The following is a 26,265-nucleotide window of genomic DNA, read 5'->3' on the forward strand; positions in this document are numbered from 1 at the left end:
ATGATGTGTTAACTACCAGGAAAAGCATATTACTCGGATATACACTGTCGAAAAAAAAACCTCTACACAAAGAATTACTTGTGGGACATAAAATAAAGTTGGTAGCACCGTTTCTACATCCGAAAGGTAATGTCCATTAAAATTTAGTACCAGCCGCGTACGGATGCCGCTAGTAGCCCCATTATGAGGATGTAAATCAGGTTTGCTTTAAATACACATTGTTTCGGTCATGAGCGTTGTCTTTGAGATTGGACGTTCGGAGGTTGATGTTACTTAAGAATGCCTTTAAGGCGATCAAGACGCCATTAGCAACACTCGACTGAGTTTGGACGAGGTAGTGTTAAGGGTTATGAGAAGCTGGATGTTCCTTCTGTGATATTGCAGGAAGACTTGATAGGAATGTAATCACTGCACAAGACTGCTGACAGCGCAGGTCACGAGAATGTACGGTGGCAAGAAGCCCGGTCTCTGGATGGCCACGTATCACTGCCGAGGGGGAAGACCATCTTGTTACTCTTAAGGTTCTGGCGCATCGTATCTGCATCTGTATTAGCAATACTGGAAGCAGTTGGCACCAGAGTGATACACCGAAATGTTAAAAATCGCTTACTTCCAGGACGGCTCCAAAACAAGCGGGAGGTCATTGGAGGGCAGGGTGGAGGTTTGTTGTTTTTTGTGATGAAAGCTGGTTCTGACTCAGCAGCAGTGGGGCCGTGTTTTGGTTAGAAGGAAGCCAGTTGAGGACCTACAAACAACGTCTCTCCGTGCCAGATACCCTGCGCCTACACTTGGGTTCTAGGGTGCAGTTTAGTATAACAGCAAATCACCCGCACTGCAAATTTGTACTTCAGTCTAGTGATTCGACCAGTTGTGCTGCCATTGATGAACCGCGTTCCATGTCGTGTTTTCCTACACGATAACGCTCGACCACATACCGTGGTTGTAACACATCATGCTCTACAGATTCTCGACATGTCGCCTCGGCCTGCTAGATTTTGCCTCTAATGGAGCGCACGTGGGGCATCATCGGACGACAACTGTAGCGGCATTAAACGTTGCCCGGCTATGTGCAACAGGCATGGAACTCCATCCCACAAACTGACATTGGGCACCTGTACAACAAAATGCATGCACGTTTGCGTACATTCTGGCGATTACACCGGTTATTAATGTACCAGCATTTAACGTTTGCAATGGCTTATCTCGCGGTTACGTTAACCTGTGATCTTGCAAAGTGAATCACTAAAATATGTTATTTAGACAAATGTGTTCCAGAAATTTATTTACTCTACATTAATTATTTTTTGGCGTTCCGATTTTTTCCATCAGTGCATAATTCTGATTGTAGTGGTAAGGAAACCACGATTACTTCACAATTGAAGTTACGTGCAGTAATGTAAAAACTAAATTACGGACAATGGATTTGTTCCTGCTGCTCCGCAGGATGTAACATCATCATCATCATCATAATTTAAGAGTGATTACGCCTTTCAGCGTTCACTCTGGAGCATAGCCCCCTTATAAAATTCCTCCGTGATCCCCTATTCAGTGCTAACATTGCTGCCTCTTCTGATGTTAAACTTATTACTTCAAAATCATTCTTAACCGAATTCAGGTACCTTCTCCTTGGTCTTCCCCGACTCCTTCTACCCTCTACTGCTGAACCCATGAGTCTCTTGGGTAACCTTGCTTCTCCCATACGTGTAACATGACCGCACCATCTAAGCCTGTTTTCCCTGACTGCTACATCTATAGAGTTCATTCCCAGTTTTTCTTTGATTTCTCATTGTGGACACCATCCTGCCATTGTTCCCATCTGCTAGTACCTGCAATCATCCTAGCTACTTTCATATCCGTAACCTCAACCTTGTTGATAAGGTAACCTGAATCCACCAAGCTTTGACTCCCATACAACAAAGTTGCTCGAAAGATTGAACGGTGCACAGATAACTTAGTCTTGGTACTGACTTCCTTCTTGCAGAAGAGAGTAGATCGTAGCTGAGCTATCACTGCATTAGCTTTGCTACACCTCGCTTCCAGTTCTTTCACTATGTTGCCATCCTGTGAGAGTATGAATCCTAAGTACTTGAAACTGTCCACCTGTTCTAACTTTGTTCCTCCTATTTGGCACTCAATCCGTTTATATTTCTTTCCCACTGACATTACTTTCGTTTTGGAGATGCTAAGCTTCATACCATAGTCCTTACATTTCTGGTCTAGCTCTGGGAAATAACTTTGCAAACCTTCGATCGAATCTGCCATCACAACTAAGTCATCCGCATATGCAAGACTGCTTATTTTGTGTTCACATGTCTTAATCTCACCCGGTCAGTCTATTGTTTTCAACATATGATCCATAAATAATATGAACAACAGTGGTGACAGGTTGCAGGCTTGTCTTACCCCTGAAACTACTCTGAACCATGAACTCAATTTACCGTCAACTCTAACTGCTGCCTTACTATCCATGTAGAGACTTGTAATTGCTTGCAAAAGTTTGCCTCCTATTCCATAATCTCGTAGAACAGACAATAAATTCCTCCTTGGGACCCGGTCATATGCCTTTTCTAGATCTATAAAGCATAAATACAGTTCCCTGTTCCACTCATAACACTTCTCCATTGTTTGCCGTAAACTAAAGATCTGGTCCTGACAACTTCTAAGGGGCCTAAACCCACACTGATTTTCATCCAATTGGTCCTCAACTAATACTCGCACTTTCTTTTCAACAATACCTGAGAAGATATTACCTGCAACGCTGATTAAAGAGATACCTCTGTAGTTGTTACAATCTTTTCTGTTTCCATGTTTAAAGATTGGTGTGATTACTGCTTTTGTCCAATCTGATGGAATCTGTCCCGACTCCCAGGCCATTTCAATTATCCTGTGTAGCCATTTCAGACCTGACGTTCCACTGTGTTTGATGAGTTCCGACTTAATTTCATCTACCCCAGCTGCTTTATTTCACTGCAACATATTGACCATTTTCTCCACTTCCTCAAATGTGATCCTATTTCCATCATCATTGCTATCCCATTCTACCTCGAAATCTGAAACATTGCTGATCGTATTTTCACCTACATTGAGCAACTCTTCAAAATATTCCCTCCATCTGCCCAAGGCATCCACAGGATTCACCAGCAGTTTTCCTGACCTGTCCAAAATACTTGTCATTTCCTTCTTACCTCCCTTTCGAAGACTACTAATTACACTCCAGAATGGTTTTCCAGCAGCTTGACCCAAGGTCTCCAACCTGTTTCCAAAGTCTTCCCAAGATTTCTTCTTGGATGGTGCAATTATCTGTTTGGCTTTGTTTCTTTCTTCAACATAACTTTCTCTGTCTACCTGAGTTCTAGTATGTAGCCACTTTTGATACGCCTTCTTTTTCCTTTTACAGGCTGCCTTGTCTGTGTCATTCCATCAAGCTGTTTGCTTCATCCTACTTTTACACACTACTGTCCCCAGACATTCTTTATTCACTTCTAGTACTGTGACCCTGTACCTTGTCCATTCCTTTTCCAATGACTGTAACTGACTACATTCAACTAACTGGTACCTTTCAGAGATTGCTGTTACGTACTTCTGCCTGATTTCCTTATCCTGAATTTTCTCCACTCTTATCCTCCTACATATGGACCTGACCTCCTGCACTTTCGGCTTCACAATCCCAATTTCACTTCAGATTAAATAATGATCAGTGTCATCGAAGAATCCCCTGAATACACGTGTGTCCCTCACATCCTTCCTGAATTCCTGATCTGTTATTATATAGTGAATGACAGATCTGGTTCCCCTGCCTTCCCAAGTATACCGGTGAATGTTCTTATGTTTAAAAAAGGAGTTTGTGATTACTAAGCCCATACTGGCACAGAAATCCAAGAGTTGTTTCCCGTTCCTGTTGGGCTCCATATCCTCTCCAAATTTACCCATAACATTTTCATACTCTTCTGTTCGATTTCCAATCCTGGCATTAAAATCACCCATGAGCAGAATACTGTCCTTGTCCTTTACTCTAACAACTACATCACTGGAGTGCCTCATAAAAAACTATCCATCTTATCTTGATCTGTCCCTTCACAATGTGAATATACTGACACAATCCTAACTGTCTTGCCAGACACTGGCAAATCTATCCACATCAGTCGTTCGTTTACATACCTTATTGCAACTACGCTGGGTTCCATTTCTTTGCTGATGTAAAGCCCTACACCCCATTGTGCTATTCCTGCTTTGACTCCTGACAGGTAGACCTTGTATTCTCCCACTTCCTCTTCTTTCTCACCCCTTACCCGAATGTCACTAACAGCTAAAACGTCCAGCCCCATCTTACTTGTAGCCTCTGCCAGCTCTACCTTCTTCCCAGGGTAGCCCTCATTGATATTAATAGCTCCCCATCTCATTACCCTTTGTTTGCCAAGTCGTGTCTTACGAGTCCCTGGTTTGTCAGTTACACGTGGGACTCTGTAACCTCCAAAGGTCCGAGGCATTTTGCTCTGATTGTTGCCAGTACCATATTTAAAGTATCGGGGAAGCAGGTTGCTAGCGTTACTTGCCCCGAGTCCCATTGAGTTTTACCCCTAACGGTTGAGGGAGTAACCGGTGGATTTGGTAGTCTTTGCCGCATGAGCACAAAGGTGACCACGACTCAGTATATGCCCGAGATGCCCAGCCTTATTCCAAAGTATCTGGTATCCCGACTGTCGGGACCACTTACTTGGCCACTCACACGTTGCACGTGGTTCATGAACTGGGACATGACTACAGGAACCCACACCATGAACCACACAGAATGTAACAAAAACATGTAACAAAAAAAAGGTTCAAATGGCTCTGAGCACTATGGGACTTAACATCTGAGGTCATCAGTACCCTAGAACTTAGAACTACTTAAACCTAACTAACCTAAGAACATCACACACATCCATGCCCGAGGCAGGATTCGAACCTGCGATCGTAGCAGTCGCGCGGTTCTGGACTGAAGCGCCTAGAACTGCTCGGCCACCGCGGCTGGCAGAATGTAACGGAAGGGCGTTTTACGTCACTAGTGAGACGTTTAGACATTGTACTGGTGATCTATGTGACTGTCGACTGTAGCGAGGATAGGATGCGGCTTGTCGATGCACTTGACGGTGGTGCGTGCGCGCCACACGGGGAGCCCGTGTTTGGGGAGTAACAATTACACCGAGAGAAAACTTCCGGCACCAAATTCCTGTGGGTAACAAAGTATTTATGACAAGGATTGCCATCTGATTTCGCATATCGTTACAGAGTATGGTAATGTCAAATTGATCGCCTGATAAGAGCTAAAGAAATACCGTTGTAATAAGTCCCCACCCATCGTTCTGTGCACCAATTAAAACGGGCACCGCTCTTCAACTTCAGTTGCTGACCGAAAGCCAATAAAAAGTTTTCTCTCGCACTTGCATTTGTAATTAACATTGGGCTCTTCGCTCATTAGTGTGATTGTGGTAGAGCTACTAAAAAATTTACGACCGATGAGATTATAAAGCTACAAAAATAAGTGTCGTAGATGGACTCAAACAAACAGACGTACTGAATAAAATCCGAAGTTACAGGTAAAAGCCGGCCGGTGAGGCCAAGTGGTTCTAGGCAGTACAGTCTGGAACTGCGCGACCACTTCGGTCGCAGGTTCGAATACTGCCTCGGGCATGGGAGCGTGTGATGTCCTTAGTTTCTTAGGTTTAAGTAGTTCTAAGTTCTAGGGGACTGATGACCTCAGAAGTTAAGTCCCATAGTGCTCAGAGCCATTCGAACCATTTGAACAGGTAAAAGAGGCTCACTTAATGAGATATACCGGAATGTCAAAATGTGATGATGCTTTTACTTGCTATCCGTCCAATAGTCATTTCTCGCTCAACAGAACGAAATAAAATGTAATAATTATTATTTAAATACCAGAAAATTAAGACTAGCGCTCGAGAGATTATGTGAAATGATCCTACCATGGCAGCAGAACGTTTAATGGTACCTGAGCGAGAGATTATGTCAAATGATCCTGTCATGGCATCAGAATGTTTAATGATACCTGGAAGAGAGGTTATGTGAAATAATCCTATGATGGCAGCAGAGCGTGTAATGTTATCTGAGCGGCAGTAGAGATGACTACGTTGCTCCCTTGCAGCCGTACAGTATTTACTGATGGAACAGTCGCGACGAGCGAGCAACACGTTGCCCAAATGGTTTGGTCATCGGATGTGTCTGCACTCTGGACCTTCTACTTTTTCTGTTTCTCAGCGTTCACCCCGTCTAGTATGACCTCCACTTTTCACGATTGACAGACTGTATTTTTTATGCAACTTTCTGGCAGAGTGCCCTTCCTGACAGCGCAGTCGTCAGCATGACCTAAGGAAGGGAAGTTGTCTATGAATCATGAAACATTTGTTCAATAAAATTTCGGTCGTGCAGCCGCATAAATTCGACTTCTGCTTCTAATATTTCGGCTTAATACCGTCTTCAGAGTGAGTCGAGGTGACTGACGCTTCAGCACTTGCTCCGTCCTCTTAAACCCGCCGACCGGAACACTGCGCATGCGGCCACAGATACAGAAGGCGCCAGAGGCGTTGATCGGCGGGAAAGAGATATGACATGTACGTGGATTTAGATCTATGTCCGCGCAGTCGATCCACAAGGTGATATCGATGTATCATTGCGAGCTGCACCGTTGCGACGTCTTCGTGAGTTTATTACAGAAATTGCCGGTCTCCGTCATTTGCCCGAGCTGAAGCCGAAATATCTATTAATTAAATTCGGCGCCAGCCAGTTTTCAATTGCTTCTTTCACTACTGAGTCCCAGAAAGATGCAGGTGATAAGGTTATTCTGGCACCAGCTCCAATTTTCGACGGGAAAAACGTATCCTCTCCTTAACAATGTCAGCACCAGCTTCCCTTAAAATCTTATTCACAGCAGTTCTTTTTATTAAAAGGATAGAGCAAGACCTGGAGCGTTAGTCACCTCGGTACACACTGAAGATGGCTGCACGTATTCAGCCGGAATATTAAAAGAAGTCGAATTTATGCGGCTGCACGCCTGAAATTTTATGGAACAATCTTTGCGCCGCGAAAATATGAAGATACACATACAAACTTTGTTCGGTGTGTTACCATGTTTTAACCGTTTGCTTACGTTAGTCGACCACCTTGGAGTGAGGGCGCTTTGGTCGGCTTATCGTGACTTTTTATAGTGATACTTCACTAGGACACGCTGAGCAATTTGATACAACATACACAATCGTCCGCAAAGCATTCACGGTGAGATGCATTTTCCTTAGTCACCACTGTACTTGTTTACTGTAAAATCACCGTACGTTTCCTTTAACGACCACGCGATACGTAATATCGTTCTCGGTTAACAAACACATCAAAAAAAGGTTCGCATCACCTCGATTCCGAGAGTTCCGGAACCAGTACAGAAAAATGGAATAGAGATCAACATAAACATCATTTCCGTCTTTTTTTTTGCTCATGAATACCACACATCTTCACAGGTGGTGGTCCAGATTGCTGTACACACTGGTACCTGTAATACCCAGTAGCACGTCCACTTGCATTAGTGCATTCCTGTATTCGTCGTGGCATACTATCCACGAGTTCATCAAGGCACTGGTCCAGATTGTTCCACTTCTCAACGGCGATTCAGCATAGATCCCTCAGAGTGGTTAGTGGGTCACGTCGTCCATAAACAGCCCTCTGCAATCTATCCCAGCCATATTCGATAGGGTTCATGTCTGGAGAACATGCTGCCCATTCTAGTCGAGCGTTGTCGTTATCCTGAAGGAAGTCATTCGCATGATGTACATGATGGGGGCGCGAATTGTCGTCCATAAAGACGAATGTCTCGCCAAGGAATATGTGACACTCATAGGTGAAAAGAACGTGATGCCAATCCTGAACGGTCCATTCGGCATGTTGTTGGGCCCATCTGTACCGCGCTGCATGTGTCGTGGTTCAAATGGCTCTGAGCACTATAGGACTCAACATCTGAGGTCATAAGTCCCCTAGAATTAGAACTACTGAAACCTAAGGGCATCACCCACATCCATGCTCGAGGCAGGATTAGAACCTGCGACCGTAGCAGCAGTTCGGTTCCGGACTGAAGCGTTTAGAACCGCACGGCCACCGCGGCCGGCCATGTGTCGTGGTTGCATAGATGGACCTCACCATGGACGTCGGGAGTGAAGTTGCGCATCATGCAGCCTATTACGCACAGTTTGAGTCGTAACACGACGTGCTGTGGCTGCACTAAAAGCATTATTCAACATGGTGGCGTTGCTGCCAGGGTTCCTCCGAACCATAATCCAAAGTTAGCGGTCATCCACTGCAGTAGTACCCCTTAGGTGGCCTGAGCGAGGCATGTCATGGACAGTTCTTGCCTCTCTGTTTCTCCTCCAGGTCCGAACAACATCGCTTTGGTTCACTCCGAGATCCCTGGACACTTCCCTAGTTTAGAGCCCTTCTGGCACAAAGTAACAATGCGGACGCGATCGAACCGCCATATTGACTGCCTAGGCATTGTTGAACTACAGACAACATGAGCCGTGTACCTCATTCCTGTTGGAATGACTGGAACTGATCGGCTGTGGGATCCCCTCCATCAAACAGGCACTGCTCATGCGTGGTTGTTTACATCTATGGGCGGGTTTAGTGACATCTCTGAACAGTCAAAGGGACTGCGTCTGTGACACAATATCCACAGTTAACGTCTATCTTCGAAGTGTGTAGCACTCTCTGAGACAGTATTTCTGGATCAATCCAGTGTTTGCCTAAACAAGCGTGGGACACCGTTTAGAAGCCACACTCAGGGCACACCTACACACAGTCTTTAACCCGGTACGCAGATCAATTATCATCTAGTTCATCTCCCTATCCCGGAAGATAGTGTACTGAGCATTACGCTATACGAGCAGGTCAAGCTGAAACCTCGGGAAAACTACTATCGGACAGAGTCCAAACCGTGGACCCATATCCTATCGCTGAAGTGTGTGTTGGCTTCTCCACCGCGGTCCAACAAGTAAAGCCCAATGCATAACTTGGAAGCTATTCAGAACCTCGTCTTCCAAGGAAAATAGCCGACAGACCAAACTGTCACTGCTTATTACGGCTAACATAACGGTATTCACCAACAGTTCTTCATGGACTCCTTCGAAAATTGAATTGCCAGGTACCTGCATCTTCTAATGGCTAACTTCACTTTGTATCGCTGCACGTTAAAGCTTCAAACTGATAAAAAGAGTTGGTTGTAGCTTAAATGGTGATCTTTGCGATTGTTAATGACTTTTCAATACAAACAGGTTTTGAATTAAAAAAAACACAGGAAAACGTTCCTCTATGTCATTATCTATTTATTATCTCTAGGCTACCCTAATGTCATTGACTAATAATGAAAACACCCTGCATCGTGCGTTCGAACTCATTATCTGGTTAAAATTTGAATAAGAATCATCAACAATGGCGGCCGAAGACTTCTGGTGAAAAGAGTGACGAAGTTCTGCAAGATGCTAGATGCGTTCTCGAAAGCACTGGAGGAGCAGAGAGAATTTCAGGGCAACGTATAGCGCTAAGGGTGGAGAAGTGCACCTAAAAGTCGGAAGAATATAAACGAACAAAGTGATGACGATGAAGTATGCAACGGAAACTAATGCATTAAAGACACATAATGTATATCTACAGAATATGTGGCCTGTATTTCAAAAAGTGTAATGATGATCTCTCCATTAGCAAAAGATTCTGGATTATGGCCAGTTCACGCTAGCCGTCACCTCGTGACACGACAAAGCATTTCACAATGCGTTTCAAATACGGCATTCACACAGGTCGTCAACGGACCGTCACGTCACGTCACGTCACATCACGTCAAGATATCTGGAGAAAAAAGCTTTGACGGTCACGTCGTCTGCTAATATGGAGGTTAATGTATTTTCGCCGCGGTTACACATGTTGTAGTATTGTATTTTCTCCTTTTATGGCTTCTTAATCTTTATTTCATTATTGTGCTTCGCTTTCCCTCCAATTTCCAAGTATCCCATTGGGACTTGGATGTCTTTTTCCGTTAAGTGTTCTTGCACAAGCGATATCCGATGTTTGAAAGCGAAAAATTGTTTAGATTTTACGTAAAGAACTGAGAAATCTTCATTATCTATTTAAGTGAAAAAGTCAGCTGTAATGTAGGAGAAAAATTCAGTTATATATGGCATTATTAGACATGTAAGAAAAAAAAGAACGTAATGCGTGATGTAAAGAGGGTCTCTTTATTCCCTTATAAATATTGTTTTATATGTTTATGTGTATATATGTTCGCTTAAAAATAAATGTCGGTGTTTTGAAATGTTGTTCACTTCTCAGCACATTACCACACAAAACTGATCACTGACATACGTTATGAAGTGTGCTTTGGCCATAAACCATATTGTCGCTAGTTACTCAATTCCGATATTATACTTCTACCTATTGTCTCGTTCAAAACCTCCATTTTATCGTTCGGTATTGAGCTAAGCCATCTGACTTGAAATGACGAGAAGGAGATTGAGTGCACCTGATGTGACAGTACCATGATGTGAAGTGGCATGACGGCCAGTGTGAGGTGGCCTTTAGCTCCTTTCGGATCTGTGGGACGAGTACTGTCAAAAGAGACGTGACTCGGAGAAAAAGATTGAGTAATCAACAAAAGGACAATATTCTGCGAGTCAGAGCGTGGAGTCTCAGGAGTATGCAGACCTTCACTCTCTATTCAGTAGGGTAACTGAAGTGAAATGGAAAGAAAATAGGGATCTCTGGTCAGACTAATACAGCGTAATATCAGCTAAGCTGAAAAATGGTACAAAGGAAGTAGGATTCGTCATGGAAAGGAAGGTAATGCAAACAGTGAGTTACTGTAAACAGTTAAGTGATAGGATTCATCTCACCAGAATCAACAGCAAGCCAACAGCAACAACCGCAGTTCAGGTACACATATCAACTTTACAAGGAAGAGATAAAGAGATAAAGTATAAGGGACTGTTGAACGGATAACTCAATATATAAGGGAAATGATAATCATGGAAGATTAGAAAATGGTAGTAGTGAAAGCAATAGCAGAAGGAGTTAAGGGAGGGCATGGGCTTGGTAGTAGGAATAAAAGGGGAGAAAGACTATTTGAATCTATCTATAAATTTCAGTTGGTAATAGCGAATACACTGTACACAAACGACAAGAAGAGGAGGTATACTGGAGAAAAGCCTTGGAGATACAGGAGGATTCTAGATGCATTACATCGTTGGCAGACAAAGGTTCTGGAATCAAGGATTGTAAGAGATACTTAGGAGCCCGTATAGACACATATCACAATTTAGTACTAATTATGAGTACACTGGAGCTTAAGAGAATGGTCCAAAAGAATATGAGTAGAAGGAAGTGGGACACTGAAGTACTGAGAAATGATGAGATGCGTTAGAAGTTATCTAAAACGACGGATACTGCGATAATGACTATCACAGCAGGCGCTTCGATTGAAAAGAAATGCACATCTGTAAAAAGGAATACCTCAGAAGCTGGAAAGACAAATATAAGTAAAACGAAGGTAACTTCGAAGAAGCAAGAAGGGGTGCTTGAACTGATTGGCGAAAGAATGATATATAACAGTGCACATGGAAGGACAAGAATACAATAATACTACTCGATTAAGATTGAAGTAAATAGGAAGTGCAGAGAAGACTGCTGGAAAAGTAGAAATCGGAAAGTAGATGGTTCCTGGAAGGACTGTTACAGCTTACAGAAAAGTCGAAAGAAGCTTCATTGAAATTAAAAAGCAAGGCTGTCGACATTTAAGAGTCCAATGGTAAGTCCACTGTCAAACCCAGAAAAGAGAGCAGATGGGAGATTGTCTGACAACTTGATAGAAGAAAAATGGGAGTCGACACAAGATCCAGTATCAGGATATGGGTTTAATAAAGCTTTGGAAGACTTGCCCTCAAATAAGATATGAGGAATAAACAACATTCCATCGAAATTTCTAAAACGAATGAGGGAAGTGGCAACCAAACGACTATGCAGGTTGGTGTGTAGAATCTATGAGAACGGAGACGTATCGTCAGACTTACCGAAAAACATCATCCACGCAGTCCCGAAGACATCAAGGGCAGATAAGTGCAAGAACTATCTCACAATAAGCCGTAAACACTGTGCATCGAAGTTTCTGACAAGAATAAAATACAAAAGACTGGGAAAGAAAACTGAAGCTCTCTTATATGACGATCAGTTTAGCTTTTGGAAAGGAAACAAAAGTTAAAGACCAAGATTAATATTCTGGGTGAAAGAGTAGGACTGAAACGGATATTTGGGGCAAAGGTCGCCCTCCTGCCATTCCTCGGACTTCGGCAGGTGGACTACTATAAAGAGAGTTGCGGTATGCGTGCCAGTATATGCACGTACACATAGACCCACGCATGTTTGCACGCAGAATGTTGTAAGGGGCATTCATGCTCGCTCATCCTGTTCTCGTAGATCGAAATCTGACCCCTTGCTCCGACATTTTGTTGTTGTACTTCGACCTCTGCTCCTGCTCCGCCGTCGTGTTCTTGTAGTCCGATCTCTCCATTTTATTCTCATAGTTCGATGTCTAGATCCCCAAAGACGTTACGATAGTTGTTTGTTCAACATACCCCAGTTCCGTTATTTACTGTGAATGTACGATCTTTGATCCCTGCTCTACCACTTACACTCGTAGCTCGTTCTATGTACATAATGAATTTACGCTGTATGAATTGATGAGTAGCTGTCATCTAGCTTTCGAGGCCCACGCACGCACACAGACTGCTAACATCGGACCATGGCTTGAGTGCTCAAGAAACTACCATGAATCTGTTTAACATGGATGAGCTCTAGCTGTGCAATAAAGATGTACTCGTATAACAAATTTCTGTGTCAAATCATAAGCCCCGAAAAAAAACAAAGAACTCGATAAACACATTACTGATTTTATGAAGGGATTTGGTGTGCGTCAATGAGAAACTTATATCTTCCTTGGCGAAAGTAAACAGTGTTTACAATGTGCTACACTGTTCTCTGTGCCAATTGGTTCAACGTGGTTTAGATTTTAGGATACCTAACTGAATAATTGCTGTGTTGTGTTTAATAGTTTTCTGAAATGTGTCTAGTGGGTCAATAAGAATGTATGAATGTTGACCTCCAAGACCAAGAAAACTATGTTTTACCTGCCTACAATTCCTAATTATTTATCTGTAAATTGTGTGGAAATTGTTAACACGAACTCCCATAAAGTTTTATATTAAAGCTGGAGAAATACATTTTTTCCAATTCAGGACAATGTTCTCCACCATGCCACCAAATGAAAAATTTCTGAATTGGGACTGGTTGCTACAAATAATATTGTCTGCAGGATTCAAGAAAAAGAAAAGAACTCCTGTATCAGTATTGGTTGCTACAAGTAATGTTATCTACAGGTTTCAAGAAAAAGAACAGATGTATCGAACATATTTAAATCATTCCGTACTAAAGAAATAACTGCTTTAAGTGAAGCTAATGTGCCGGCCGGAGTGGCCGTGCGGTTCTAGGCGCTGCAGTCTGGAACCGAGCGACCGCTACGGTCGCAGGTTCGATTCCTGCCTCGGGAATGGATGTGTGTGATGTCCTTAGGTTAGATAGGTTTAATTAGTTCTAAGTTCTAGGTGACTGATGAGCTCAGCAGTTAAGTCGAATAGTGCTCAGAGCCATTTTGAAGTTAATGTGTTGTGAACACTCAAAGGAAACTCGAAATTGCCAAGAAGGAGGAACATACACTACTCTTGAAAAAACAACAAGCCATTACAGATGAACAAGAAGGTCTTCACAGATAACTTTAAACACAAAATATGGAAAAATCTGTATCCGACAGGTGAACATAAGACATGAACATTTACTGTAAGTATGAGTGGGAAGTGGCCATACCTTGGAGTACTCTCAGGGAACTTTTGAGGCACAGACGTTTATTAAATGTCTCTCTGTACGGAACTATATTTATTATCTTTCAGATCTCTTTGAATTTGCTGAAAATGGATGGTTACGTAGTTTCTAAATTTGGTGCTGTCAGTATTGTACATATAGCAACAAAAAAGTCATCAATATAGTTTAAAACTGACGGTACAGCTACATTTAGCTAACAGTTAAAGACACACAGATGTGTTATGTGTATGCCCTGTAACAGTTCTTTGCACATTTCTGACATGGTTTTCACGTCTTGAACATACAATTAACTGTGTATGAAGCCCGACCAACAGGCAGTACATGGATTGATCAGAAATGATAGTGCATTGAGATGGCTAGTTTCTGGCTGAAATCTTGATCTGCCAATAAAATTTTAAAAGGACGACTGATAGCTGAAATCTATTATTTTTGACTAAGTTACGATGATTTGAAAATGATTGTCGGTCCAAAACTAGTCATCGACTGAATAAAAAAATGTAAAATTTGATACTTTGGAGTGGTTTTTCGTTTTCCTGATTAACAAAACTTGCTGACCCATAGCTACTCCAGCATGCTGGAAGATGGATTTTTAGCAGTTCGTCGTGTGACTGTGGTGCCAACTGCTTCCTGAATTACTGCTGCAGTTACGATACGCAGAACACGATTGTTTTCCCTCTCGGTAGTGCCACGTGGCCATCTGGAGACCGGTCTTCCTGCGCCTGTACGTTCTCGTGACCAACGCTGTCTGCAAACACGTGGAGTGGCTGCATTCCTGACAAGTCCTCGTGGATAAATGCACAAGGACTTCCCAGTTTCTCGTATCGCTATTGCCAAGGCCCTACACAGACTCTAGTGTAGAGGAGTTTGCAAGTAACTCCTTCTTAGTGTTGCGACTTTTTTGCGTCCGTGTAACTGAGGAGAAAAGGTTGACAAACCAGTCAGGAGACTGATGTTTCATAAAGTAAAGAGATAAATAAATACCGTTTTCATTTCACTGCATATAAAATAGTTATCCAGATTTGCAGTCTTATTAATTACCGAAGTCTTTGAAGGGCGAGGCAAACAAAAGTGCCTCGGAGAACAGAGTTCCAGCGTACAAAGAACACAGCAGCGCAAAGTAAATACAGTACTAGCCTGACTATAACAAATGTTGAAAGTGAATACCGTTCATCTCTTGGCACTTAAGGGCCCTGGTCAGCAAGTTGCTGAAGGCAGATCGAAACTGGAGTTCTGGAATTGCTGCAATCTCATCCGAAATGTTCTGCTGCAGTTCTTGAAGACTGTGAGGGTTGTTGCGATGCACCTGAGACTTGAGGGCTCCTCACACAAAGTATCGCACACTGAGAGATCATGTGATCTGGGTGGGTAGCTATAGATGCGACTAGTCTGACTTCTGCTAACAACTCTGTCGGGTGGAAGATCGTGTAAATGTGTCATGTGGTGCACGTATACAGATGTGCGCCTGACAGTGTGTTGTGGTATGCATACATTCACGTCCTATCGTATCCACTCATTCGAAACACTTTTACTTTCCCCACCCTGCCTAATGTTTACCCGCTTCTCTTAAGCGTGTGGTGACTCACGATGGCAGTTGGTGAATGACCACACCTTAAGATCCCACTTACTCGCTGTGGTGTACCGAAAGAAAAGCACCACGCAGCTCTGCTCAGATCATGCCACAAAGAGGAGAGATTTGCAAAAGAGCAGGAAAGCCATAACTAGACACTCGAACTGTGGAAAAAGGGCTTTGTACTGACTAGTATCCGTACATGATCGCAAATGCCATTTAGGAGGTATGGGTAGCCCAAAATTTTTTTTGTAGGGGACGCATCATATTTGTCAGCCAAGATTTTGTTGTGTACTAGGCTTAAGAGGTATGCCACGAATGCCACAGGGCCACCGCCACTCAGGCACCACCTCTCGCCTGCGCCTCAGTTCCGAGGAGCAGTGTCCAGATAGTACTCAGCTATCCAGACCACTTCCTGATTCTCCGCCACTTCCATTGCCGTGATGTGCTCGTTCGCCGACGTTGTTTCCAGTCACCAAATAGAGTGCTGTCAAACAGGGACTGCATTGCTTTCGCCTATCAGTGGCGGAAAGGGAAATCCTTCTGCCGTCAGGTAGAAAAGACGATGCACCACAAACGCTCACATATTTTTCATTCTGAAGTCAGACAGTTCAGTCCAGTAACTACAGCCAGCTCAGTTCACTTCCTTCAGGTCAGCCATTCTGACAAATGCTAAGAATTCCTGCGCTAAGCTATGGAGCAAAGTTACGATGTAGTCGCGACTGTTTTACTGAGAACTAGGACAGTTAAACGAGTATCTGCGTATTTACCTTGAGCCATATTAACAATATCACTGACTGCCTAGAGACAGCAAAGTTTGTGACATCATGCTGTTCTGGCATGTACTTAGGTTTTAAGTCATTGGGTACTGATATGCAGAAACGGAGATGGCAGTAACATCGTGCACACAAGGTATAAAACAGCGGTGCACTACCAGAGCTGTCATTTGTACTCTGGTGATTCGCGTGAAAAGGTTTCCGTCGCGATTATGGCCAGACGCATGAGACATTCTGTTTCGGATATCGTTTGGGATTTTAATGTTCGGAGATCAACAGTGTCAAGAATGTGCCGAAAATACGAAATCTGAGAAATTACCCATCAACACGAACAACATAATATCCGACGGCCTGCACTTAACGACCGAGAGCAGCGGCCCTTGGCGTAGAGTTATCAGTGCTAACAGACAAGCAACGCTGAATAAAATAACCGCTGTAATCAATAAGGGTGTATGACGAATGTAACCGTTAGGACAGTGCTGTGAAATTTGGCGTTAATAAGTATAGTAGCGGACAACCGGCTCGAGTGCGTTTGCTACGGTACATCGCCTGCAGCGCCTCAGCTCAGCTATCGATCATAGCAGTCGGACCCTAGACGATTGGAAAGCCGTGGCGTGGTCAAATGAGACCCGATTTCTGTTGGTAAAAGCTGATAGTGCAGACACCTCGAAACCACGGACCCGAATTTTCAACACGTCACTGTGCAAGCTAGTGGTGTCTCCGAAATGGTGTAGGCTGTGTTTACATTGAATGGACTGGGCCCTCTTGTCAAATTAAACCGATCGTCGACTCGAAATGGTTATGTTCTGCTACATGGAGACTATTTGCAGCCATTCGTGGATTCGTTTTCCCAAACAACGATGGAATTGTTATGCCCATGATGCCAGGCCACAGTTGTTAGTGATTGGTTTGAGGAGCATTCTGGAAAATTCGAGTGAATGGTTTGGCCATCCAGATTGCCCGACCTGAGTCCCATCGAACATTTATGAGACATAATCGAGATGTCAAATGGTGCACAAAGTCCTGCCCTGGCAACGCTGTGAACGCCTATAGAGGCAGCGTGGCTCATTACTACTCCGTCTGAAGGAGGTCTTCCGCTATAGACAATGCATTAAGAACTATCCCACGACTTTTGTCCTCTCGGTTTACAAACTGCTTCGAGGGGTCTTGGGTGTACTGCCAGTTCCAATCGTAGAACGATATTTCGTCGAAAAACCGGTCTTCAGGTGGCGGTGATGCAATGAAATTTCTCCCGCATTCTGGCGGTAACTACACCAGCCTGTCCAGAGATGAATCTCGTGGGCCCCGCTCCGTTCTCCGTGGTGGGGCTGGAGTGTGTGTGTGTGTGTGGGGGGGGGGGGGGGGGGGGACAAAAGTCTCAGTTGCCTTACGCCCGCCTGTCGCATCTCGCATACCGATGTTATGTTCTGCTTTGGTAGAGCTTAGTATTATCTTCCATGCCTGGCTCAGTTGGAAGGTAGTGTCCATGTTGTTCAAACCTCTATTACACAGGACATACTCAATTTCAGATGAACAAAGTCTGACGATAGAACTGTGGCACCTGGTATCCGTCTTCCACGAGAGTGGATACAGCGTCCAATAGATTCGGTCCTTGGAAGGAAGAACTCCAAAAACGACACGTAGGACGAAACGAAGGCGATGAGAAGACCACTTTCATAGCGTTTGCTGGCAATGTATCGTCAAAAATTGGACGAATATTGCGAAAACACCACGTAGCTCTACGTTTTCGCCTGATACCCAAAATACGAGTTATTAGGGACAGTGAAAGAAGACACGCTTCTCAAAAAGGCTGGTGTGCACTAAGTTTTGTGTGAATGCGGAAAAATTGATATTAGAGAAACGATCCGCATAACTGAAAATCTATGTATCAAACATGAGCGCCACATCAGCTTACTGCAGCCCAACGAGTCTACAATAGCGGAACAGTGGACTGAAAATGGGTATAAAATGAATTACCAGGAAACGAAAGTCTTGGCTAGCACTGGTACATTTTAGGATTGGATTTTTAAAGAAGGAATTGAAATTTGTGTAACTGATAATTTTACGAGCAGAGACTCATGTTCCCGATTCGTCAATTCGGGAGAGGCAGTGAAAGCAGAACCTGACAACCGGACACGACATGCGACAGAGACGACGGTCTGAAGGCAGCGGAGGCGCTGCCTACTATTTCAACGCCCGAAAACCGTTGAGAAGAGCAGAAGAGAAATGCTACTATTTCTGTGATGTTACGACATTCACTTCAGACATGTTGTTTGAGTTAATATGAGATCTGTTCACCCAATATGAGAGGGACAAAATACAAAGGAGTTCTTTAAAAGGAAGTTACGTCATTTCGTAGCATGAAGACTATAGAGCTCTATTGCAACCCTCGACCCCCTGTAAACTGTAACGAAGACACACGACGAGAGTCGATGGCACGACACAGCAAGTACACAGCTTCAAGAAACTACGAGAAGGCGACCATAAGAAAGCAGTCAAGGTTGAAATTCCCGAGCAGTATCAGGGTGACGGATCACTGAAATGTAACACGTCTTCTGGGTTCAGTATAGCCATCAAATGCCTTACTGTTAAATTCCACTAAGCACAAATATTTATAAAAAGGTGGTTTTTGGAGCATCTTTTCGGAATACAAAGTTTAGAACGTCGCAAAACCAGATTGCAATTTTTTGCACAGATTAAAGATAAAATTATACTCCGAGTGGTGGGAGATTTTCCTTGAGATTTTATCAGGCATTTCATCGCTGTGATTGATCTCTTAGGTCTAGCTTCTTAATACTGTGGCGGAGAAAATGCGGCTATAAAAGCTTCATGTTTTGTTGGTTGCATCATCTATCATTGCTAACAATAATCTTAAATTTCCCATGTAAGGAGTTTCTAAGGTAACCGCTGTAGAAGGTATAATTTTAGCGACGCTGTGTCAACCCACGCACAACCACTTTTAAAATATTGCTCTAATCAATATAAGGTCTGCTCACCAATCTAAATGAATGTTGTATAAGAGTGTAGCCAAGTTGTTTCAAAGGAAGTTTCGTCATTTCGTAACTTGAAGGCTAAAGAGTTCTCCTACAATCCTCGACCCTCTGCAAAGGGAAACGAAGTCTATTCCAACAATTAAAAGGTACAACTATTAGGATGTTCTGGTGTAGTGTGGCATCTGCGGCGGTCGTCGCACGCAGGGGGCATGAACATAACTTTTAGGAATCAGTATAATGAGAAATGTGTTATGAACACTTGATAATCAAACATTTGTCAATAAATCGACGGTGAATTGTAATGTGAGTTTGTAACAGTAAGTGAAAAATCCAACTTTGACAGGCAGTGAGTACTGGATGCGGGACACAACTACCATTAAAAAATAATCCGTAATAGCTTCCACCGAGTCTGAAGTCTCACTGCTGTTGTAATCTCTCTGTGGCTCCCACCTGTTGTCTTCGTCCATCTTTCTTCCTCTTTCACTGCCACTCTTTCTCTCCTCCCATAATTGTCTTCTCACTCTTTTCTTCTACTGGCACTGCCTCCCCACTCTTTCGCCATCACTATCTCTCTGCTACAATCTAACAGTGCAAAGAAACGCGAGTATGTTCGCTTGCCGAAAGTTTTGGCGCTCTTTCAAAGGTCAACAAATTCGCCTTTTTTCGCTGGTTCTCTTATTTACTCTTCTACAGCAGCACGTGCATGCTTATATAAAACGAATTCTATAGGATAACAGTATTTTGACTCATATAAAAAGAAAATAAGTACGTAGAATATAAGATTAACACAAAATCGTTTGTGCTACATTTTTTCTGGACACTTTGCTTATCGATGACAATTCCTCGAAAATGTTCTACCTGTAATTTGTGTAGTAAAAGGGTAAAAATGTTTTTAGATATGTGTTACTGACCATGCAGGCTTCCCACTCATACAAAATTTTTTGCTATCATTTTAAGTTCTTTTCAGCCCATTTTTGTCACTGCAGTACCATTACACATAGACAGTGTGTCATAAAGTTTTATTGGTGAAAAAATGCTGATTAAAACATAGTTTGGTGACTTTTGAACACTTTTGATGAGCGTAAAACCTTTGCCAGGTGTTCAATAAGTGAGTTAAAACTATATTTACTCCTCAGGCGGGATATTATGTGCATAGTTCTCGTGCACAACTACAGTAACTATGAAACTGCGGATTTATGTAACGGGTAATAATATCGAACAACGTTACAAGTTTTATCGAAAATCTCATCTTAAGGGCATACGGTAAAAATTTCGATTTGCCCTGAATAAAAATTGTGCAAGTCGTCATCACCACAATTGGTTCTTTTGGTACCCAAAATTCATAGTTTATCGGGCCTTTGTAAGTAATCGCCCATGAACAAACGGTGCTTTAACAAGCCAACTAAGGTCGACACTTGACCACACCTAGTGCAAAAGAACCAACCGATTGGCTCAATTTTCCTGGACTGGTGGTTGTGTGTAGTGTTTAAATTTTGATTCTTTAGTACAGTATAGCTACAGTACACCCGTTCTTTTGACTGCTATACAAACGGTCGCTAAGTCAAGGCCTATTCAAAACACTTGACTCCTTATCTGTGTGATCAGTGGAACCCGAGGTATGGTCCCCTGAAAAACAGCAACAGAATTTACGCTAGAGGCTTTTTGGAACGTACTGGTACCTTGCACTGTCGTGCAGACCACTAATTTCCTTATCCACTGAGAACATACACTCTCCAAAGGAATTCCGATGATCTGAAGTATGGTCACAAGTAGATCTGCGGTAAATTTCTCGTATGTCTTGTCTGTGCCATTATCAGAAAAAAGCTAGAAAAGACTTTTAATATAAGAGACACTCTACAAGTGTGCCGCTCCACGCTGCAAAATCTTCCAAGAACTGCGCAATAGCTTTCAGTGTCACGTGCACAAACTCGAAAACATACGAACAGTAAGACATGAACTTCGTGTGAGCGGAACCATTGCCAATCCAAGTCGTCGACTATAGCAGCAGTTAGTCAACATACAATCGCGACTATTACGGATTTTTTAAAATCATCATCCTTTACTGCAAATATATTACAGGTTATCGCTGTACATCAAAGTCCGCTGTTTTTAATTTATTTTAAAGGAAAATAAAGAACTGTAGAAGATCTGATATTTTTGCATATAGCCCAAATATGACAGCTAATTTTAGGAGAGTAAAGCAGAATGGTAACTAAAGAGAGTCGAAAATTGTAAGGAATTATAGACACTATAAACTACTCCGTTTAACACAGGGTACTTTTCAGTGGAGGCTTTCTCCAGAGGTTTGGCTTATCGGCCAGTTGACCTACCAGCTGTCGACAGCCAATTCGGCACGGTTCATGAATCCGCAGTTAGATCCGACAGAGCACAGGGATATGAGTAAGACTAAAGGGAGAAACCCTCCACCAAGAATAAAACATCAACAGAAAAAAATTCTGAATAAGGGCGGAAACGACAAAAAAAAAACAGATCCCCTCATTTATACACTCCCATAGCTATCGTTTGCAGCTGTTTTCAAAATCGTAGTACTCAGTCAAATACAGATAATTGTGACCGGTTACTTCCATTTTATATTGTGTAAATTATGACATTTGAATGTTACGGGAATTGACTGCTATTATATGTTCAATGACTAATGCAACACTTTTTTTTCGGCCAACTTCAGCTGAAAAATTACGGAATTTATTGTGGGGCATAATGGAACATTTGAGTTTCCTGAAGTTCCGATAGGTGGAGGCGCCATACGTTGCCTTCAGAATGCCATCTATAATGGAGGCGCGTTCCATGTCGAGAGCTGTCATTGACTTTCTTTTAAGTGAAAACCAGTGCACCGCAGATATTCATACGTGCATGCAGAACGTCTACGGAGACCTGACAATGAACAAAGCAAGGCGAGTCACTGGGCGAAACGTTTGTCATCACTGCAATAAGGTCGCGCAAACATGTTAGATCTCCTTTGTGTCGGTCGGCCGCACACAGCTCTGACTGCTGCAGTGCTGGAACATGAAGACACTTTCGTGCGAGGTGATCGATAGATAACCACCAGACAGCTCGCTTCACAACTGGACGTGTCTGTCGATAATGCTGGCACACTCGTCCACCAGTTGGGGTACTCTAAGGTATGTGCTGGCTGGGCTCCTCGCGGCCTAACAGAAGACCATAAAGAGAAAACAAAGGACCATTTTGCCGAGTTGCTTACGCGTTACGTGGCTGATCGTGACAATTTTTTGTAACTTCGTCACTGGCGATGAACCACGGATTCGTCACATGGAACCAGAAACAACGCTCCTTCCGAAAAAAAACAACCTACAAAGCCTCACCGTCAGCCGGTTAAGTCTTCGCGACGGCACCTGCGACTCTGAAGAGGTTATTCTGTTAGATGTCCTCCCTCATGGTGCAACGACCAACTCTGAAATGTATTATCCTACCTTTAGGAAATTGAAGAAATGACTTCACCGCGTAAGTCGCCACAAAATTCAAACAAATTGCTTTTTCTTCATGACAAGGCAAGACTTCATACAAATCTGCGCATCTGAGAGGAGCTAACAGAACTTGATTGGACTGTCGTCCTTCATTCACCTTACAGCCCGGTCTCGCACCTTCTAACTTCATCACTTTAGCCCAATGAAGAATGCACTCCACGGGAAACAGCACGTGGACGACGCAGCAAGACGGTGGTCACGACGTCCACCATTAGAGTGGTACCATGCGGGCGTACAGGGGCCTCCCAGTAAGGTGACGTAAGGCCATCACAGGGAGTGGAGATTATTTGAACAATAGCATTTTGTAGTCGAAAGAGTCGGCAATAACAAGATGTATTGGAATCCTAAACAAAACAAACTTGTTTACAGGAAAAACATGTGTTGCATTACTTATTGCACGCTCCTAGCAGTTCTTAAAGTAGTAATATTGTGACTGGAGTACATCTCAAGTATTCAGGCGTATGCTTTTCAAAGGATGTATTTTTCTAATTGCCTGTTTCTTGGCCATTATGCTATAACAATGTACTGCTCACAAAGTATTATTATGACATTAGAATATTTTATACATTTTATGCTAATTAAGCAATTCATTATTACTTTGTTGATATTATTAAAATTATCCTCATCTGTGACAACTTGAAAGTAGTAGTGATGGGAAATGATTGAGAAAGGGGGTGGGGTTGAGTGACAGACGGTGGAGACAGGCAGAGATGGTAATTAAGTGTAACCCACGACCAGAACAACTGAACCCGGGAACTACACACGCGTATGTGGAAGAAAAGATACTGTACTTACCTCCCTCGAGTATCACAACACGGCTCCCATCTCCGTAAGAGATCTCTATCCCATCGAATTCGAAACCTTCGTATGTAGTTCCACCGAAGACCCTCCTCGTATAGTCAGGATATGCCTGCACCACCGAATCGATCCAGGCGAAGATCTACAAACGAGAGCGTTTTTTGTTTAAACGATTTATTGTTATTTAAGGCATGGTTAATACTCTAAATAGTTACTTTACGCTATCACAAAACAGAAAACTAGATGCTTCTGTAAGTGGTTGTGGCACATAGATGCCCCACATAGTTATGTAAGCATATTTCCATTCATGAAGCTGTTAATGACTTATCACTGAAAATTTAAGGTAAAATGTAACCATTATTATTTTTGATACAACCAAGTATATTACGGGCTTATGCCAGCCACTCAATTATAGAATTATAGACTGAACTATATCATTACATATGGATTTACCAAATTTCAATAAAACTCGGTATATTCGATTCATCAGGATATTAGTATTAATGTGAAATTTTAGATGCCTCAGTGATGAGATGACGACTGGAACCAACATTAACGCTAATTAAGTATACTACAGTGTAGTAGATTTAAATCATGATGCTGAAGAAAGTTGGTTAGGAAATGAGAAACTAAAAGCAGGAGGCCAGTTTTGTTGTTACAGAAGCAACTAAGGGATGAAGGCATTTGTAAATAATGTGTATAAGGGGCAGTCAAATGAAAACGAAGCTCATGCAAAAAAGTTAATGAATTATTCCAGTGGTTAATGTAGCACAAACTGTCATGCTAATTTGCATTCAAAACGATAACATAAAGCATTCAAGTAAAACATCTTTACTTCTCGACATTACAAACAACATTAACACTCAATCATAGCTTGTTATCTACACTCATTTCACTTCTGCGTAACATTACGTTACAGTCCACTGGATGCATTTTCAACACAGCTGAAGTAATAGCCCATCAACAGAAGTTCAGTACTAACTGTCTCTTGACACGATAATGATCTGAGCCAAAGGCTTTTCCTTTTTTTTGGTTGGTGATTCGTTTTCAAATCGCAGTTTATCAAAATGAAGACAGCACATTATCCATTCTACAAACATGTCCTGTTGCTACATAAAAGTTAACAAAACGCTAGACATGTGCAGTCTGTAACAAATTATTGTATGCATTGAGCCACTGATTTACATCAGTGCAAAATGTTAACTCTCAATGATGTTACCTGAGTGTGAGACCAGCTTAGACAAATTATGCATACATCTTAATGCTAAGCACAGACTAATTCTATATGTGTCTTTGTCGTGTGACTACCAGATGAATATAAAAATTTCTCTGTGCTTAGGGATACCTATAGGCTGGTGTAATGATATTTTCCAATCTTGAGAATTGTAATGCAGTTTGTAAAACTACACCAATTGTGAATTACCAATTTTGAAGTAAAGTTACCACATTTGACATTATGTTAATTTAGTTAGTTCTTCATAACTGATTAATGAAGGATACTATCTGGTTCAAAAAAGTCAGGGCATCAACATTTCGAATTCAGATGCTGGAATGTAACAGGCCTTCTTGCTCAAATGACAGAATCAGAATGTGTCTTAACTTCAATTACAGTTAGATTACAGTTAGATTCCAAGATACTTAGGTTCTGTAAAACAGAAATAGATTATTCGGAAGAATGAAATGGATTACTTTCTAATGAGTGGTGGCAATACTCTTACGCATGCCTTCTTACTACGGCGAGAGGAACCCCCACTGTGTGATGCCTGTGGCGTACGAATCACTGTACGCCACATTTTAGTTGAGTGTGATTTATATCGTTCTATCAGGGCGGAAGTTAATATTAGTGGGGATCTGCCCTCGATTCTAGCCGATGACGAGGCGAGTGTCAAGAAAGCTTTAAGGTACTGTGATGTTTCTGGGCTTCAGCCAAAAATTTTAGGTTGGAATTTTTAGAGTGTTGCCGAGTGGCTTACCACTCCTTTTTATACTTGTAATAGGCCAGTTCCAAACATGTGCTATGTGCTTCATTTTAACAATTTTACCTACGTTCTCTTGCAGTTATCCTCTTTATGTGCTGCATTCCACTTTGCAACTGTTGACGTGCAAACTGCCTATGCAGCCTTTCACTTTTCATTTTAGTCCTATTTTAGCACTTGCTGCATTTTAGTGACACTCCTCCGTTGTTGTTTCCGTTCTGGCGCTAAAGACTACACTGTTGAGCGCCCATATCCACCATATCCATCCATCCATACTGCAGTGATAGTTTAAATTATAATTTACTCTCCACTGACATGGCTTCTAGTGAAATTAAGTTTGCTGATAAAAATCAGTGGATTGAAAACTGCCACTTGAAAAATAAATCAGCTAGAACCATTCTATGCACAATATTTTGGCTGTTTTGGGTGAATGTTTAATTAGCCACAAGTGAAATATTGACAGTAAAATTTTGATTTGCCTGATGAATTCATCTATATTTAATGTATGTGACCATTAAGACTTGGCATGTAATGAATTTTTGGAGACATCTTGATCACAGACAAGTTTATTTAGTGTGACATTTTGACTCATTATCTTCAGAAAACTGTGGAAACAAAGGAAATATTTACATAGTTGTTCGAAAATGCTGTGCCAAAACATGTTACATTAAACAAATTTGTGTCTGACCAAGACATATC

The 26,265-nt window shown here is 42.3% G+C and overlaps 1 protein-coding gene across 1 annotated transcript in view; it reads right to left on the reverse strand.

The window, feature by feature from the left end:
* Nucleotides 1-26,265, reverse strand: part of LOC126355608 (zinc carboxypeptidase-like) — a 140,686-nt gene that overhangs the window by 27,488 nt on the left and 86,933 nt on the right. Inside the window, exon 5 of the mRNA XM_050005970.1 lies at nucleotides 23,588-23,732. Coding sequence (XP_049861927.1) covers nucleotides 23,588-23,732 — 145 coding nt within the window. The remainder of the gene's footprint in view (nucleotides 1-23,587; nucleotides 23,733-26,265) is intronic.

Source organism: Schistocerca gregaria, chromosome 3, assembly GCF_023897955.1.
Source record: "Schistocerca gregaria isolate iqSchGreg1 chromosome 3, iqSchGreg1.2, whole genome shotgun sequence".
Classification (NCBI taxonomy): domain Eukaryota; kingdom Metazoa; phylum Arthropoda; class Insecta; order Orthoptera; family Acrididae; genus Schistocerca; species Schistocerca gregaria.